Source organism: Hippoglossus hippoglossus, chromosome 9 (genome assembly GCF_009819705.1).
Source record: "Hippoglossus hippoglossus isolate fHipHip1 chromosome 9, fHipHip1.pri, whole genome shotgun sequence".
In the NCBI taxonomy this organism is placed as follows: Eukaryota; Metazoa; Chordata; class Actinopteri; order Pleuronectiformes; family Pleuronectidae; genus Hippoglossus; species Hippoglossus hippoglossus.
Genome location: NC_047159.1, coordinates 28,852,184 through 28,872,074, shown reverse-complemented (window position 1 = coordinate 28,872,074; position 19,891 = coordinate 28,852,184). Strand labels below are relative to the sequence as shown.

The 19,891-nt window shown below is 42.8% G+C and overlaps 1 protein-coding gene across 3 annotated transcripts in view; it reads right to left on the bottom strand.

Moving 5' to 3' along the window:
- The window catches only part of ptar1 (protein prenyltransferase alpha subunit repeat containing 1), a 72,100-nt gene that overhangs the window by 11,536 nt on the left and 40,673 nt on the right, over nt 1-19,891 (bottom strand). For all 3 annotated transcript variants that reach the window (XR_004614949.1, XR_004614950.1, XM_034595801.1), the window contains one exon: nt 3,790-4,148. Coding sequence is in view for 1 of the 3 variants with exons in the window: in XM_034595801.1 (XP_034451692.1) it covers nt 3,790-4,148 (359 nt within the window). In the remaining 2 variants the exon portion in view is untranslated. The remainder of the gene's footprint in view (nt 1-3,789; nt 4,149-19,891) is intronic.

Genomic DNA, 19,891 nt, shown 5'->3' with positions numbered 1-19,891 from the left:
GCACTCATACTTCTCAGTATAGGTATATGGAGCAGGTCATTTTGTGCATGCGTTAAAAAAAATTGATGCGTTAATTCCACAAATTAATCATCACGCGTTAATGCGTTAATTTTGACAGCCCTAAATGAAACAAATTTATTCTCACTTATATGTCATAAAAGATTAGAAATATACTGTCAATCAAGGGTTTTATAAGATATATAGTTTGCATTGTTACCATCAAGTAGCATGAACGTTGGTGCCAACTTTGTGGACATGTGGTTTGCATGTTTTGGCGACATGCTGATTAAGTAACTTGGTGTTATGTCTCATTTAGGTGAAAATGGATGTCGTGGGTGTTGAGCCTAGCTTCTACCTGTTCCAACAAGATATAGTGTGTCGATATTGATAAAACTTTAATTTGTTTGTTAATAGTGGCTTTAAAGAGGACATCACTACTTATCCGAAGTTGCATCACATCACTAATTCCTTACATGCCACTTCAAATAAGTAATTTAATAAAAAAAAAAATCAGAAACTAAGCTAAGAGACATCATAAAGAAAAACATCGACCTCAGACACTACAACAGTCACAGCTCTTCCCTCTTCTTATTCTTCTTATCTCAAATATACAAACTGCTGGTATCTAACGGCAGTACACTCTCAATCCCCACAGACAAATGGACCACAGATATAAACAACCTCCCGACTGATTTCAATTGGCAAAATATATGCAATAACACATTCTCTATGACATGCAATTCCAAAACCCAATAATTCAGAATAAAGTCCATAGAACCCACATCACAACACACAAACTCTACTGCATGGCTTCAATCAAAGTAATACATTCGCCATCATATCACAAACATCCTATCAATATCATTAACCATTGCCAGAAAGATCATATTGAATCATATATAGACAATTCAAACTTAGAAAAACGTACAGCCTCGCATAAACACACACACACACACACACCCCGGGGACCCGCCCCCACTCACTCGCACAGTGACACACAGTCAGATACAAGGAGCAGGAGTAGCTCGTGCATGTGAAGCCGGTAAGTTACTTTCTTGAAGACGATTGGAAGAAACAGTGTAAATACAGAGTTTCTCTCTGGTCCGCAGCTGCTCAATAATCAGAAGGTTGGTTTGTATCGTGCTGGAGTTTCTGTGTCTTCCTCTACACTCCTGCTGACCTGCACTCACTTTAACTAAACAACACCAACACTCATCACAAGTTATTATTGGGAAAAAATATCATCCAACAAAATTTGTTATCATGACAGGCCTATCTTAATATTTTTAATAATGCACCAAGTTAGAGGTTTCCTTTTCACAGTTTATAGCTTTAGTTCTCTGAGAATTTCTTTAATATCCAAGCAAGATTGGTATAGTAGACTGAAGTTTCCCTAACCTGACCTTGTGAATCGTAGGAATGTACCTCCCTCCATTTAAAGGGCAAAGAGAAATGGGATTTTCGTGGGTTCCTAGCTGCGTGTCCAGGTGGTCGGGTCGGCACACCTGTTCTGGTAAGGTGTAGGCTCAAAGCAAATTTGATAATTTGACGTGGAATGACCTACATATATAGACCAAGCAGTTTCTTCCGATTAAGATTTAAGACTTGATAGAATAAAAAAATCTGGGAAAACACACATCTGTTCTAGTAAGGTGGAAATCATAGCAAGTGTGATTAATTTGACATGGAATGACCCAGGTTGTATTTCAGACAAGAAGTTCAAACATCTTAATTTAACTTCTTGATCACAATCAGACAGAAGAAGTATGAAGTTTCGGATACTTCCTTTGGTGGAAGACGTTTTCAGGTATTTTGCTTTGGTAACACAGCAATGTCCATTTATAACCTTCCCAAAACAAACCTTATTTTCTTCAAATTTGTATTTGAACCTGTTTAAATCTAAATAAAAGTCATTTAAAAACACCTTAGAGATACATTATCTAATGATATAGCTGCGCTAGACGACATTGCCCTTGCTTCCAATGAAACAGTCAGGAACTTGGGAGTGATCTTCGATCCCGATTTGTCCTTTAATTCTCACTTAAAACAAATTTCTAGGACCGCCTTCTTTCACTTGCATAACATCTCAAAAATCAGACATGTCCTTTCTCAAAAAGATGCAGAAAAACTAGTCCATGCCTTTGTTACATCCAGACTTGATTATTGTAATTCCTTATTATCAGGCTCCAGCAGTAAGTCGTTAAAGACTTTGTGCAAAATGCTGCAGCACGTGTCCTGACAAGATCCAGGAAAAGAGACCACATTTCTCCTGTATTAGTTTCACTACACTGGCTTCCGGTTAAATCTAGAATAGAATTTGAAATTCTCCTCCTCACCTTCAAGGCCCTTAATAATATGGTACCATTATACCTCAAAGAGCTGATAGTACCATATCAACCAACTAGAGCACTGCGCTCCCAGAATTCAGGCTTACTTGTCGTCCCTAAAGTCTCTAAAAGTAGAGTAGGAGCCAGAGCTTTCAGCTATCAAGCTCCTCTCCTGTGGAATCATCTCCCACTTTCAGTTCGGGAGGCAGACACCATCTGTACGTTTAAGAGTTGGCTTAAAACCTTCCTTTTTGATAAAGCTTATAGTTAGAGCTGGTCCAGGCTTGTCTTGGACCTGCTCTTAGTTATGCTGCTATAGGTCTAGAATATCGGGGGTCACATGACACACAGAGCTTCTCTTTCCAGCTTCTCAATCCTGATCACATCAAAGAAATGAATATCTCATCAATACATGTTACTGACTTGACTTCTTCCCCGGAGTCCCTATGCCTTATCGTCCGCAGATCCAGGGCCGTGGATGCGGCCACATTGTGGATTATGATGGTGGATCGAGTAACAGAGATCGTGATCGTAATGACGGATCCTGTATGGCGGATTCTGTATCGTGCTGGCTGATCGTGATAACAATGGCGGATCCTGTATCTAGCTGGCTGATCGTGATAATAATGGCTGATCCTGTATCGTGTTGGCATCTAACAGTGGTGGTGGACCACGGCCGAGGTGGCAGCTGATGGTGGATCCTGATGGCCGCAGTGGATAATGACTGTGGACTATGGTGGCATCCGATCGTGATGGTGGATCATGTACGTGGTGGCTGCTGACCATGGGATATGATTACAACAAGACTGCTTGATATACAATATTTCTACTCAGATACTCTACCATTACTGACAATAATCCATCAATTCATTGACCTTCAGTTATGCTACAAAGTGTTTATACTAATCAATGCTGCAAATACCCTTATCTTTCCGATGTTCTCCATTACACGTGGCACCTATTGCACTTCTGTCCGTCCTGGGAGAGGGATCCTCACATGTGGCTCTCTCTGAGGTTTCTATGTTCTTTTTACCCTGTTAAAGGTTTTTTTCTGTGGTTTTCCTTACTCTTGTTGAGGGTTAAGGGCAGAGGATGTCACACCTTGTTAAAGCCCTATGAGACATGAAATTGTGATTTGTGATTATGGGCTATACAAATAAAATATGATTGATTGATTGATTTCAGACAGATATCTTAAATCTTTACTAAAAGCCTGTACCACATAACATTAGTTACATACCACAACAAAGAAGAAAAACAAACAAAAAAAACGTTCTTTTTCATGATCTGCACATAACCTAAAATCAACATTCAAGCAAACTTTCATTTAAATTCAATTGCTCAGCAAAACTATGCTTCAGTTTCACATATTTATGACTTGTACAATTTGCAAACTAGTCTCATAATAGGTCACTACAAAATGTAAACATTAATTGTGTTATGTTCACCTCTGTAGCCTCACCTGTGACTCCAGAGTGTCTCGTGTCCAGGGAAGGCCTGTATCAGGTCTGAGCACAGCTCCATTTCCTGGTGGAAGAGCTGAAAGATTGTGGTGAAGCTGAGCTGCCTCTCCTCCTCACCTGCTGCCTCAGCTTCCGACAGCTCCCTATTAGCTTGGTTATGGCTTTGATGGTGGAGACTGATGCTGGGGACTGTGGTGGACTGGTGCTGCGATGAACAGGTAGTGGTGGTGGAAGGTGGTGTCTGGTAGAGCTCAGTTATCAGCTCCTTGAGCAGGAACTGGCGGTAGTGGAACCCACTGTGGTCAGACACATGCATGGACACCCAAAGACGCATAGAGGACAGCTCATCATGGAAAACCTGTCCAGAAACATGCCAGTAAGCACAGGTGTCTTTAAAAAAATGACTACTAATTAATGAACGAAATACAACATATTTAGAAGATTGGTTTGTTGTTATTTTTACCATGAGTTTTTGTTGATCAAAATATGCAAAATATAATAGGTTGATTAGGTTCTAGGACAGCAATATGACTTGGTTATCTTCAGTAGTGTAACTCAACAGCACACCAAAGGTTTTAACACAAGTTATGGAATTTGGATGAGAGAATTGGATTGATTAATCAACAGGATTGCATATTAAAAACTACTAATGCCCATTTTAGGCTTGAGCAATTTCTTAGAGAGACAGAGTTCTTTTGTTTTTGCACCTGCAGTAGAAAAAGATGCATAAGGGCATGGGATCTGGAGTTCCTGTATATCTTGGAGTTACTCTTTCCACCTAGTTGTTGGGACCTACTATTTGTGAAAAATAGTTGGGTCTACATGTGTAGCCAAATCCTGCAACCACATGTTTCTTTGTCCTGGAGACAAAGGAGAGCTTCCAGTACTCAGTCCCCCAAGGGTGCTTCATCTTCGTACCTAGGTGTTAAACCTGCCCCTGGACACAACTTTCAACAACTATTGGTCACCATATGCCCATAAGCCAAATAAAAGGCCAGTTCCCCCTCAATTCTTACTCTTTCTACTCACTTCTCCTGGAGGAGAGGTGTAGCTCTTCTGCTGACCCAGCCAGGGAGACCTCTACCTACCCAAGCTCTACCAATCTCCAAGCAGGCCTGCCTGGAGCAGACTGTGTAATGGAAAATTATACCATTATACCAGACTATATATTATCTATCAATCAATCAATCAAATTTTATTTGTATAGCCCATATTCACAAATCTCAAGGGCTTTAACAAGGTGGGACATCCTCTGCCCTTAACCCTCAACAAGAGTAAGGAAAAACTACAACAAAAAAAAACTTTTAACAGGGTAAAAAGAACGTAGAAACCTCAGAGAGAGCCACATGTGAGGATCCCTCTCCCAGGACGGACAGAAGTGCAATAGATGTCATGTGTAAAGGAGAACATCAGAAAGATAAGGGTATTAGCAGCATTGATAAGAATAAACACTTTGTAGCATAATGGAAGTTCAATGAATTGATGGATTATTTATATATTATTTATCAAGCAGTCTTGTTGTAATCATAGTCCACGGTCAGCAGCCACCATGATCATGATCCACCATCAAGATCGGATGCCACTATAGTCCACAGTCATTGTCCACTGCCGCCATCAGGATCCACCATCATCTGCCACCTCAATCGTGGTCCACCACCATATTATTTCTGCTTGTGTAACTGCCAAGACGACATCAAAGCCACAAATCTGAGACCTGGGATTCTACTTTTCACTCGGTTCTCTCACACACACGCACGCACGCACGCACGCACACACACACACACACAAGAAGACTCTCTGCATTGTACATCACATATGAAAAACAATGGTATAGAGATGAATGCAAAAGTGAAACACTTTTGATAGCACATTTATGCTAGGATACATATGCTGGGTCTAGTTCGCTTATCAGAAAAACAGTCTGAAATGTTTCAAGTCTCAGACTCCAGCCCACACAGCTCACTCGCTAAAGAAAAAAAAGGGGAAAATGTAGGTCTCCTTGCTAAGAAATGCAAAAATGTCACTGATTGGAAATGTACTGAGGATGCATCTGTACTCTATTCACCCCAATCGCATGCCTATAAAAAGTATTTTCTGTTTTGTTACAGTGCATGCTTAGGAACCGTTCATCTGGTACCTTTAATGTCATTGTCTCATCATTTCTTATCTCAAACATTTGCTGCGAACATCTCCGCCCTACAGGAAATCCCCAAGACAAAAACTGCTGAACCTGTAGTAATAACGCCTAAATCTTACTACAGGCCCTGCCAACAGCAATATCCATTGAAAAAATTAAGCCATTAAAGCATTACTCCAGTATTTGAATCATTACAAAAAGCAGGAGTAATCATTCCATGCCACGACTCACCAGTGTCCACGCCTATTTTTCACGTAAAAAATTGTGAGAGATATACAGTTACTTTGCTAAAAGATTTGGCTGGTGAAGGTCACAAAGCAAACTTGTCTAAATTGCAATTTGTTCAACAAAAGGTACGTTTTCTGGGTCATGTGATCACAGCGGAGGGCAAATCCCTCTAACCCAAACATATTGAGACTTGACCGACACAGACTAAAGACTTGACTGAGACCATGCACCTCTGAGTTCCCTATGAGCAAAGAGAAACATGCAAATAATAAAAATGTATCTTTCTGAGAAGAAGATGGAGATAGCAGGACTTCACCCCTGTGGCCGGGGCCATCCATGTTTGTTTCTACCTGAGACAAATCACGAATGCTTCCATGGGGAAAGTGGGATTTCTATTAATCAGACAGTGAATTTTCAGTCTAATAAGTGTGTTTCTGTTGCTTTTTTCCATAGATAATGAAGACATTCTAAATCAGACATGTCAAACTCAAGGCCCACTGGCCACTTCCTTCAATTATATCCGGCCCGCGATAAAATATCATATGTCTATCTTAACTGGCACGCCGGTAAATCTCGCACACCGCTGATGCTTAGGCCCTATGCCATTTCACCCCTTCTCCCTTCCTTAGCCCTTTTCCTTCGTTTTGCGTGTTCCCGTGTAGGGGTAGGCTGGCCCGATACCTGTTGGGATGGAGGGGTAGGGCCAAGTGTTAGGGCTCTAGAAGTCTACAGCCCTCGAAACAGAGATACCCAGAATGCCTCACGAATCATCGGCAAGCTGGGTGAGAGACCCACAAATGGGGTATTTTCTCAATTAATAAGGATCTAAAAATTATGATAATGATTGTAATATCTTAGTTTAATATCTATTTAATGTACTATGGTCACGTTTTTGACAACAACCTTAAAAAAAAAAAGAGATCGCGAGCTCGCTAGCGTTAGCATGCTAGCGATCTTTTCTTTTGCATGATAATCCCATATTTTCACATAATTTCATATGGCACCCCCCCCCCCCCCCCCCCTCTGAGAAGACACACGATGCACTTAATTGAACCTGCGTACAGCAGCAATGTTACTGAACTTAACTGCCCCTCTAATAACAAAGCATCCTGGTTTAGGGTGGTTCCTTTAATGCTAATTAACTGTTCTAGTCTCTGTAATAAAATCTGATGGTCAATTGTGTCGAATGCTGCACTAAGATCTAACAGAACGAGGACAGACACAAATCCCTGATCTAAAGCTATTAGAAGGTCATTAGTGACTTTTGCCAAGGCTGTCTCCGTGCTGTGATTCGCTCTAAACCCCGACTGAAAGTCTTCATGTACATTAGTTTCCTGGAGAAACTCGCACAGCTGATTGGCTACAACTTTTTCAAGGATTTTAGACTGGAAGGGGAGATTAGATATCGGTCTGTAGTTGGCTAAAACCTCTGGGTCCAGGGTGGTTTTTTTGAGAAGGGGTTTGATTACAGCTATTTTAAAGGACTGTGGTACATATCCTGATGATAATGACAGATTGATTGTGTTCAGTAACGTACTATCAATTAGGGGCAGAATTTCTTTAAGTAATTTTGTAGGAATGGGATCTAAAATACAAGTTGTTGGTTTAGAACATGAGATTATTTTGGTCAGCTGATCAAGGGTGATCAGAGAGAAGCTGTCTAAATAATTGGTAGGATTCTCAGCCGTTTGAGATTTCTATTCTTGATGCGGTAGTAATGCCAATTGAGGGCAGGAGATGTTTGATTTGATTTCTAATAGTTAGAATTTTATCATTAAAGAAGGTCATAAATATATTGCTATTAAGGGATCGAGGAATACTGGGTTCGGTGGAGGTGTGACTCTCTGTCAGCCTGGCTACAGTGCTGAAGAGAAACTGGGGTTGTTTTTATTTTCTTCTATTAGTTTGGAGTAGTAGGCAGCTCTTGCTTTGTGGAGGGCCTTATATGCTTTAACACTATTCTTCCAGGCTAGGAGATATTCAACACGGTTGCATGAGCGCTACTTCCTTTCTAGTTTTCTTGATGCTTGTTTTAATTCATGTGTCTTTGAATTATACCACGGAGCTAATTTACAGTTTTACGCGTTTCTTTTTTAGAGGCGCTATTGAGTCTAATGTTAATTGTAATGACTTTACAGAGCTATCGACGAGATGGTCAATTTCAGTGGAGCTAGGGTTTTTAAAGAATTTGTTGGTTATATCGACGGATAATACGGGTTTAAATGTAATTGGAATTATTTCCTTAAATTTAGCTACAGCACTATCGGGTAGGCATCTAGAAAAGGAGTTTTTTATTAGTGACATATATTCTGATAATGAAAATTCGAAGGTTATTAAATTATGGTCTGATAGAATTGGATTACGCGGAAGTACTATTAGATGTTCAATTTTGACACCGTATGATAATACCAGGTCAAGTTTGGTTACAACAATGAGTAGGTTGGCGTACACAGACTGAAACCAATTGAGTCTAGTACTGAAATAAATGCTACGCTAAGGCTATCATTATTATTATCAACATGAATATTAAAGTCACCAACAATAATAATTTTATCGGTCTTTAGGACTAGGTTTGATAAAAACTCAGGGAATTCCGTAAAAAATTCAGAATAAGCCCCAGGAGCACGGTAAACTACAGCTAATATGATTGGCTGTTGGTATTTCTTGGATGGGTGAGGAAGACTAAGAACAAGACTTTCAAATGAGTTGTAGCTTAGTTTAGGTTTAGGATTAATTGATAGACTGGAGTTAAAAATAGCAGCAACTCCACCTCCTCGGCCAAATTCTCTGGGAACGTGTGAATTTACATGACTGGGGGGGAGTAGATTCATTTAGGCTGACATATTCATCGGGATGCAGCCAGGTCTCAGTGAGGGACAATAAATCTATTTTTTTATCTGAGATTAGTTAATTAACTAAAATAGCCTTTGATGATAGTGATCTTATGTTTAAAAAGACCACATTTAAAAGTTTTTGTTTCTTAAGTGGTTGCAGAGGTTGTGTTAAAGGGGACATAGCATGCCCATTTTACCACAAGTTGATATGGTTCCTTGGGGTCTTAATGAAATGTCTGTAACATACTTTGGTCAAAATACCACAAGGATCATTTCAAACAGCACCCTTTTTACCCTGTATAAAACAGCCCTCCACAGAGTGACCTGTTTTGAGTGCCTGTTCCTTTAAATGCTAATGAGCCAGCTCCCCCCTCCCCCCTCTCCCCCCATGATTTTAAACGATATAAATTACATATTTTATATGATATAAATTATCAAATATGCATCCCATACTTTGTATTCCCCTTCTGTTGTCCTGGAGTTTTAATTTTCCCAATCACATAATTAAATGTCCCCCTCTGCCCATCCACTACAAGCACACAAGCAGACAGACAGACAGAGAAAGAGGGGGGGGGGGGGGGGGGGGGCTATGAAGACCATCATTTACCCCCGAACCCCGACATTCAACGGGTACAACAACAAGCGGAGAAAGCAGAATCGCGGGCTGACCTTATATATACAGTCTATGGGGCTGACCAGCGCGGAGAAATGCACGTCCAGTGCCTTGTTACGACACAAAACCCAGGAAGCTCAATCGAGTCGCTAAAGCATTACGTTTCTGACTTAGAGGAACCATAACAAAACGCGTGAGTGTTTTTTCCCCAGAGTTTTTGGGTTGGTAGACATGCCAGATACCCACATTAACCTGTAGAAGCACTAACAAAGTGGAATTTGCATGCTATGTCCCCTTTAATTTGTATTAGATTTTTGTGTAGAATTCTCCCTCTGTTATTGTTTGATTTACATAATTTAATGGGATGGTGGACAGACACAATCTCTATGGGTTTGTGGTTGTGTGACTGATCCAGAGGGAGCGCAGAGAAGTGTTTAGCACTGCAGCTCTGCTTCCTGGTCCCAACTCTGGGTTGTCATTTAATAAACTAGGTAATATTCCTAGATAAGAGAGCTGCTCCATCCCAAGTGGGATGAACGCCGTCTCTCCTAACAAGACCAGGTTTCCTTCAAAAAGTTTGCCAATTGTCTACAAAGCCCACACCATTTACAGGACACCACATCGACAGCCAGCGGTTAAAAGACAACATGCGGCTAAACATGTCATCACCTGTCGTGTTAGCAAGAGGTCCAGAGAAAACTACAGTGTCCGACATCGTTTTTGCAAAAGCACACACCGACTCAACATTAACTTTAGTGACCTCCGACATACGAAGCCGGGAGTCGTTGCTGTTGATGTGAATTACGATCTTACTGTATTTACGTTTAGTTTTAGCCAGCAGCTTCAGTTTGGATTCGATGTCGCCGGCTCTGGCCCCTGGAATGCAATTGACTATGGTCGCTGGTGTCGCTAACCTCACGTTTCTCAGGACTGAATCGCCAATGACCAGAGTTTGTTTCTCAACGGGTTCGTCGCTGAGTGGAGAGAATCTGTTTGAAACGTGAGCTGGTGGGTCTTTAATCGTGGGCTTTTTAAGGGTAGCACTATGCCCCCTCCGGACAGTCACCCAGCCGCCCTGGGCTCCCGGCTGCACGGGACAAGTCGAGGGACTGCTAGCTGAGGCTAAGCTACGTGCTAAGCTAGGTGGCTCCGCGGCGGCTAGCGGGGGCTGGCTAACTACAGCTAACGGAGGTTCTAAGCTGCGGAGCCGAGCTTCTAAGTGGCTAAGCCTCGCCTCCATCGCTACCAATACACTACATTTATTACATGTACCACCACTGTTAAAGGAGGCAGAGGAGTAAGTGAACATTAGACACTCGCAGCAGGAGAGAGCAGTGGAGCAAGAGGGAGGGAGAGAAGCCATCGCTGATATATTAGCCTGTTAGCCTACGAGAGTGAGCTCAAACAGAACAATCCATTGACACGCAGATGAAAAGACACAGAATCGCTAAAGCACCAAAGTGTAAGGGTTGGTATGTGTGGATGTTTAACTATATACCGGCGATTTAGCCGTAGTACTATAGAGAAATAGCTGTGTTAGCAGAGGAGCTAGTTCAGAGAGTGCGACCACCACCAGCGGCAGGAAAACAGGAAATGACGCAATTCGCTTACCGTAGTACGTCACGCCGTAGAACTTCACTTCTCTTATTACAATGACATCCCCAACAAAACTGTCTCGTCTGTTTACATCAATGACTACTGATGACGTGTTGGGCTATTGCGACAACTACTGATAACGTGTCGGGTTATCGCGATGACTAATGATGATGTACCCGCTTGTGCGGTCTCAATCCGGCATAGGGGAAGATTTCAACCACTCAGAATGCAATGCAACAGCTAGCATGCCAAGACCTGCAATACCAGCTGCACCTTCCTGCTACTCTATTGCACACTCATCAGAGCTCAGAAGTCATCTACGCTCATCACTTTTAATAAATTTATCTTATCTGGCTTCCAAGATGATACAAGCCAAGTAGGGGGCAGATACCAGCACTCTTGTCCTTGTGTCATAGGCAGGGCAACTTCTGCGTGTCCTTTTTTCTGAGCATGTTTTCCATGAACTCTAGGAAATGGGCTTTCATCTGTGGCCGTTTTTCTAGTGTGCGCCTTAATAAGACAAGACGGTTGTGTACCTGTTTCTTATTGTTAGGCAGTCTCTGTCTTGGTGACCTGAAAGGCAGTGGTCCCACCCTGCTGTTCAAGCTGTCTTGATGGAACTCAGCTGCCATGATCTGGAGAAACTTCATGTCATCCACCGATGGCGTGAGTTTATGGTCATCGGCAGTTCGAGTGAAGATGGTTTGACCCAAGTTGTCACCATTACGTGTCGTTGAGCAGTACGTGGGTCAGTGCAGGATGATTTGAATGCTGAGGTGCTTGACTGAAGATCTCTTTTACTTTGATTTGGCTGTTGCATGGCTGCAGATGGCCTCAGGTGGTCTGTGCGCTCCTCCAAGGCACACGTCACCAACAACAACCCATCCTAGGTCCAGCCTTTGAGCGAACGGTGCGTTGCTTGGACCACGTATCTGTTCACGGACCTTGTGGACCCTAAGAATGTCTCTGCCCAGTCAGAGGAGTATGTCGGCATCCGGATTGAGGGGTGGTATTACATCAGCGATATGCTTCAGGTATCTCGGAGTGGTTGTTGGGAACTTGGCACTCTCATTCTCAAGCGCGCAGCCGCCTGGCTGTTCACACGGGACACGCATTTCTCCGCTCCGGTCAGCCCGCGATTCTGCTTTCTCCGCTTGTTGTTGTACCCGTTGAATGTAGGGGTTCGGGGGTAAATTATGGTCTTCATAGCCCCCCCCACCCCTCTCTTTCTCTCTCTGTCTATCTGCTTGTAGTGGATGGGCAGAGGGGGACATTTAATTATGTGATTGGGAAAATTGGGAAAATTAAAACTCCAGGACAACAGAAGGGGAATACAAAGTATGGGATGCATATTTGATCATTTATATCATGTAAAATATGTCATTTATATCGTTTAAAACCATTTTTCAGTGTGTTTCCTGGCGCGATACACTCGCGGCAAGCGAAAAAAATTGACTCGACGCCGAAACCATCGGTGCAGGGCGCGAAGCGCCCTTGGCGCGGCGGGGCGCATCGCAGCCGATGTGAACAGCACATTTGTGTAACAGGGGGGCGGATAGGAGGCGCCTGGCTTTTCTTGGCGCTGCGCGGCGCTGCGCGGCGCTTCAGCGTCCGGTGTAAACCCGGCGTTAGTCTCTTGTCTGCTGAATCCAAGGTGAACCCACAGGCTCTCCTCCCGGTTGTCTCTGTTTGTCCAGCACATGTTTTCAATGTGTACGGGTAAGAGGACCTTGAGATTTTAAAGACATCAAAGAACTTGGAGCGTGTCAAGGAGCGGTTGCTTTGCTCATCCAGCATTGCATACATTTTCTTGGCTTCCTCTCTGTGTCTGGCTGGATACACATTTACGAGGCATATCTTGGAGCATGCTCTTAAGCTTACTCCTTCACCACATACTTGCGTGCAACTTGACGTGACCTCCTAGATGTCTGCTTTGTCCTCCTCCTTGCCATGCTCTGAAGCGGGAGGGGATGGCTTAGGATTCCAGACAGGTGGTCCTGGGTGGAGCGCTGTCACATGACCGGTGCTCCCACATTCCATAAATTTTACCTCAGTTGAGCAGTTCCAGGCGAGATGATCCGTAGAGGAGCAGCGGAAGCAGAAGGAGTGTTCCTTTAAAAACTGTTCCTCCAGACTCTTCTCTCTAAAGCCTCTGCATGTCTTTAAAGGATGAGGTTTTTTATGTAGGGGACAATGTTTGTTTGGGTCTGCTGATTTCTTATCCTGTCTGATCTCAGATTTGTCTTGTGAACAGATACAGGCATTTTCACAGGTCTGTCCCACTTATTCTTTCTCTCCATAAGAACTAGTGTGAAGAGGTTAAAACTGGGATCAGTGTGAGCTTTTGCTTCAGTGCGAACAAAATCTGCAAATACAGAGAAAGGGGGGAAACTGACACAATGACGTTTGTACTTTGAACCAAAAGATATTCACTTTTCTTGAATGTTGTGTGGGCGTTTCTCAATGATTGGATTCACCCCTCTGGAGGTGTCCAAGTATGACACGCCTAGGAGAGAGCCATCTTTCTTTGCGGCTTCCAGCTCTAACAGCAGGTCTGCTAGGTCTCTGAGTCTCTGTTGATCTTTCATCGTAAACTTGGGGAAGCTTTCCAGCTTGTTAAAGAGGGCCTGCTCAATAGCCTCTGATGAGCCATATATTTCCTCAAGTCTATCCCATGCCATTATCAGTCCAGCGCCTGAATGTCTGATGTTGACAGCTTTGATTCTTTTCACCTGTTCTGATGACTCTTTTCCCAGATACTTGGTTAGCAAGTCGAGTTCCTCTCCAGCAGACAGGTAAGAACAGTAAGAAAAGATGTTTTCCAAGCCCAAAAGTTAATTGGTTGGCCATCAAATGTGGTGAGGTCTGAGGTGACTGCTGCGTGCAAGGAATTAGCCAAATCGTTTGTTGTTTCGGGCTGATAATAACTAGCTCCATAAGGTGTTCTCTTTTAGGAAATAGGGACTGCTCATACATTTTCTGTTGCAGTGCTGATCCACCATTCTGAGGAGCCTTAGATGTGTGATGAGGTGTAGTGTAGGCAGGAGCAGCAGCTTGTGTTCGGGAAAAGCTTTTGTGTGGGTAATGCAAGATTGGCTTAACATCATCTACTTTAATGTTTATCTGCGGTTCACTTAGATGAGGGGTTGTCGGGGCAACAATGTGACTTATTTTATTGGGTAATTCACCTGTTCTTGTGCTGGGTTGCAATTCCACATACGCAGCGGTGCGCTGGTATTTGATATCCTGAGACACTGGACCAGAGCCTCTGCTGGACGCTTCAATGTCAAGCTCTAGTAAACCAGCCTGCAACATGTTTGACTCAGCTATAGCAGCATCCTTTTCTTTTTCCTCCTTTAATGCATCCAGAGTAGCTTGAATGCGTGCATGCTCGACTTTTAGCTTGAGTTCCCTCTTGGAGTGTGCTGCTCTAGCTTGTGCTGCTTCAGCTTTTGCTCTCGCCATGGCAACCGCTAAACTAGCCTTTGAGCTGGATGATGTGCGAGACGCACGTGAACACACGGAGCCTGCATCTTCACTCACTTTACTTGTGTTGTCCATTTCTTCCATTATGGTCAATTTCTGGTGATATCAATATCAGATAAAGAGATAAGCTGGCATGAAGGCTGACCACATACCCTTTGTGAGCCACTTAGCTCTTGATATAGCTCCGTAGGCTGGTTGTCGTCGTCTCTGCAGCGGCTGTAATGGCGTCTTTTCACTGTGAAGGTCTCGCTAGCCGATGACACTAGCTATTGTAATGGAAAATTTTACCATTATACCACACTATATATTATCTCTGCTTATGCATATTATTTCTGCTTGTGTAACATCTCCTGGGATTTTACTATTCACTCAGCTTACACACAGTCCTCACACACACACACACACGCAGTTCAACTCTTCACACACACACACACACACACACACATCTCCTCACTGCATCTGCATAAAAAGCACACAACTGCAACTGTTTCTTTGTCATTCCCTCTGCAGAATTCTCTTCGCATGCTGTATGATTGTCTGACCTTCCTTGCAAGGAATAAAGTATACTTAAAAGACTACTATTCTCAAATCTCTTTATTTCAGAAGTCTCACCAGCTTAAATTTCCATCACACTATCCAACCGGTTTAACACTTTCATAAAAACTCTGCGACGAGGATGTCAACTTTCATGAAGTTTAATGAGTTGGTGAAAGCGTAAAAACAATACAGAACTGGCAAATTACAATCTGGCTCACAGAGCTATTTAAATAATAAACACACGGCGGCTCATATCTCAGAAGACACAGCGATAAACGTTAGATTAGCATAGCCGCTCTGCAATACTGCCGTAGTAAACTTAATCCAGCATAAACATATGGCAAGATAACCCACTAGTTATTTGATTGATTGATAGTTATAAGGACACAATTAGTCTGACAACAATACTTACAGACGATGTGTTAGCACGCAAGAAGAATAAGCACAGCTTATACGTAGAGCTGACACAAATAAAACTAACCATGAACTACTTCCGGGGGGATTTACACCTCGACCCTTACAAAGGTAGCAAAGCTGCGCTCCCAGAATTCAGGCTTACTTGTCGTCCCTAAAGTCTCTAAAAGTAGAGTAGGAGCCAGAGCTTTCAGCTATCAAGCTCCTCTCCTGTGGAATCATCTCCCACTTTCAGTTCGGGAGGCAGACACCATCTGTACATTTAAGAGTAGGCTTAAAACCTTCCTTTACAATAAAGCTAATAGTTAGAGCCGGTCCAGGCTTGTCTTGGACCTGCTCTTAGTTATGCTGCTATAGGTCTAGAATGTCGGGGGTCACATGACACACAGAGCTTCTCTTCCCAGCTTCTCCTTCCTCTTCTCCCTCCTTATCACATCAAAGAAATTAATATCTCATCAATACATGTTACTGACTTGACTTCTTCCCCAGAGACCCTTTGCCTTATCGCCCGCAGATCCAGGGCTGTGGCTGCGGCCACATCATGGATTATGATGGTGGATCGCAAATCAGAGATCGTGATCGTAATGGTGGATCCTGTATGGCGGATTCTGTATCGTGCTGCCTGATCGTGATAATAATGGCGGATCCTGTATCGTGCTGGCATCTGATAATGGTGGTGGACCACGATCGAGGTGGCAACTGATGGTGGATCCTGATGGCGGCAGTGGACAATGACTGTGGACTATAGTGGCATCCGATCTTGATGGTGGATCATGATCGTGGTGGCTGCTGACCATGGTCTATGATTACAACAAGACTGCTTGATTTACAAAATGTCTACTCAGATACTCGACCATTACTGACAATAATCCATCAATTCATTGACCTTCCATTATACTACAGTGTTTATTCTAATCAATGCTGCAAATAACCTTATCTTTCCGATGTTCTCCTTTACACGTGGCATCTATTGCACTTCTGTCCGTCCTGGGAGAGGGATCCCTCACATGTGGCTCTCTGAGGTTCTTTTTACCCTTTTATTTTTATTTTTTCCTTACTCTTGTTGAGGGTTAAGGGCAGAGGATTTCACACCTTGTTAAAGCCCTATGAGATAAATTGTGATTTGTGAATATGGGCTATACAAATAAAATTTGATTGATTGATTGAAAACACATTACCTGGATATGGTTATGTACCTACACTACCACAAGGTGGTGCTGTCACACAGTTAAACAGAACACACATATGAGGGACAGAAGAATCACTGATTGTCTGCCGGGAGTCATTCATAGCACTACTTTTTTCTTTAAAATGCACAAAACAACAGTTAACAATAAAACAGAAAATTGGAAGTTGAAATTTAAGTTAATAGAGACAAAAACAGACATCAACAACAGCAAGTACAGGAAAATGGAAAATTCCTATCACTTACAAATATGCAAAACAGAATAGCCCAATTTTTTCAGAAAAACAAGCTAACTGCTTATCGCTTTAAGCATATTAATAGCACTTGTGATAAAAGAGACATGAAGTCTTTTATCAGCGCCCTGAGGGCAAAAGTTTGAACTCCCTCTTGAGAGGTTGATCCCAACAGTCTAAATTAGCATTTTCCCTCCGAAGGACCTGCCTGTTATAAATGACAAAGAGCATGGCCTGACTGCTCTGTGTGATCTTACTGCCGATTTTAACAAGGGTCCCTAGTCTCGTTATATTTGCCAGATTGAAGCTTCCAAACCAAGCAACAATACTGAACAGATTCAATAAAACTTCTGTAGAAGAGAGTCATCATCTCAGAAGAGACATGAAAAGAGTTAATTTTCCTCAGAAAAAAAAGACTTTTTAATATATAAAGCAACTTCTTTTATGACGGCAAGGAGCTTGGCGATGACTTCCTGAAAACAATAACCATGTCTTTCGTTTTTTGAGACATTCAAGTGGAGGTAAGACTCATTACACAAAATCATCCAGCACTGGCCCATGATCCTGCTCCCTTCCCCTCCAGAAGACTAACATTCCCTGAATCGTCAGCCAACTTTAAGATGTGTCTGTTTTTATGAATACTGCTATTTTCGTTAATGTACATGATAAAGAGCAGGGGGCAAGAGACAACAACCTTGAGCGAAACCGGTGGATGAGTGGAGCTTGTTGGAGAGCAACCATTACCTCTCACACACTGTGACCTGTCAGTCAAAAAAAACACAGAGTAGTCCGCACAATCAAAACACCCCTGGAGAGCAAGAGAACTGTCCTTAGTCCCGACCTTGACATCCTTGTTGATAGTTTGCTCTCTCCTCAGCACAGGTCGGTACACAAGCAGGAGGTGTACAGAGTTATGATCTAAGGAAACCAGTGCAGGCCCGACCTTAGACTTGTAAACCCCCAAATTGAGCCATAACATAAATCTTATGACGTGTTGGGCAAGTGACATATTGATAAAGCTGTTCAAACATTTCTTGAGATTGCAGCAATTAAAATCACCAAATATAAAGTTTGGGCATCAGGGGAGATGGACTGCAATCTCTGTGTCACTTTAAAAATAGTGTCGGCCGCTGTTTTGTTGTCAGCCTTAGGGTAAATGTAAACAACAATGACGGCTATTTGGGGGAATTCCCTCGAGAGATAAAACGGCCTTACAGATACAGACAGTAACTCAATGTCAGGGAGGCACAACTGCTCGCGCACAGTGACATTACTGAACCATCTGCGGTTGATGTGCAAGCATACCTCCCCTCCAAGGCTTTTAAATAATACAAATGAAAACAACCTCACAGACATAAAAGAGACAGTATCAGACAGGATCACACACAGAATAACGTTTAAAACACACTTCAAAATATCAAAGAACAAACACCGGCTGCTGGTTGCCGCATGAGCAGTGCCCCTCCTGTTATCGTAACAGTTTAAAGAGTGCTTCATTTAAATATACAAAAATCAATTAATCAATAAAACCTAACCCAACTAAAATAATTTAACAATTAAAAACAGTTTTTGTGCTTAATACAGCAAAATACTCCAGCTTCAAGCTTCATGGCCAAGGCCAGGGATTCCCACGCCGCCGGCTGATGTGCTTGGCACGGAGTCACGCAAGCAGTCAAACACGGGTGTGTCCCTCTACTCTTAAATGTATCCTGTGTGACCCCAGGTGCTTCATACAATCGGTCGTGTTCCTCCTTCCTTCTTCTCTCAGTTTACAAGCAGACCGCTAATAACAAGGTGCATTCGACCACCAACTCCTCAAGCTGTTGCTCCTGGGCTTTCTGCTCCCCACTCTCAGATATTGCTGATATTTGCAGCATGTCCAGGTCTCGCAAACATTTCATATGAAATACGACGATATTCTCGACTGTTAAGCTTTCGTCATTTTCGGGATGTGTTTTTTTTCGCGCCCATGCCCTTCACTACTGGGTAATTCTGTATCAAATCACACTTTTGGGTCACACAATCACAGATATTAAGGGTATAGTTCACGCAGAAATTAAACTTCACTCATTATCTACTGATCACTATGCCGTTGGGTGGGGGCCCTGCCATCCATGTTCAAGTTGAAACAAGGTCATTTACAGCGTGTTTTAAGCCTAAAAGTCCACCACAAGTGGCTTAGCTTGCGCACGTTAGCATTTCCAACAGCCCCTTAATGCACCTCGCCGGAAGATATCAGCAGACATTTAGGCTTAAAACACGGTGTATTGGTCAATTTCTCACCAGAGTTACAATGTCATCAAGACCTCAAAAAAGTTTGGTATTTGTTTTTTGTTGCTTGAATATCATTACTTGCCAACTCTGGCCCTGTTCCCCTTCCCAGACAAAAGTTGTCCTTGGAACTGGGCTTGATGTTTTGGAGGGCAAGGAATTGGTAGCAGTTCTCTCTGCTGCCAGACATTTGGGTACTTGGTTGTGTCTCCACATATACCAACCTTGGGAGAGACTTACTTAACAACCAGTGAGGATGTGTCTGAGGGTAGCTGAAATTGAGCATAGTGGGCAGGATAGATCTTCAATTAGACATTGCTGGAGGTTTTTGGGTGAAGAAAGGACATTGTAGGTTGCTCTGAGCAGGATGTTGCTCACTCCCATTTTTCACATGTTCTTCTAGCTTCCAATCTTCCTTTTCTCTTTGCCCTCCCATTTCATTGCCCATTACCCGTTTTTCCTGAGTAACAGCCCTAGGACAGTGTGCTGCCTCCTCCGAACGCCAGTCCAACTTTCGCTGTTCTGATGGGGTTCCCTTGTTCCACAGAGGTCAGCTCTGGCTTAGG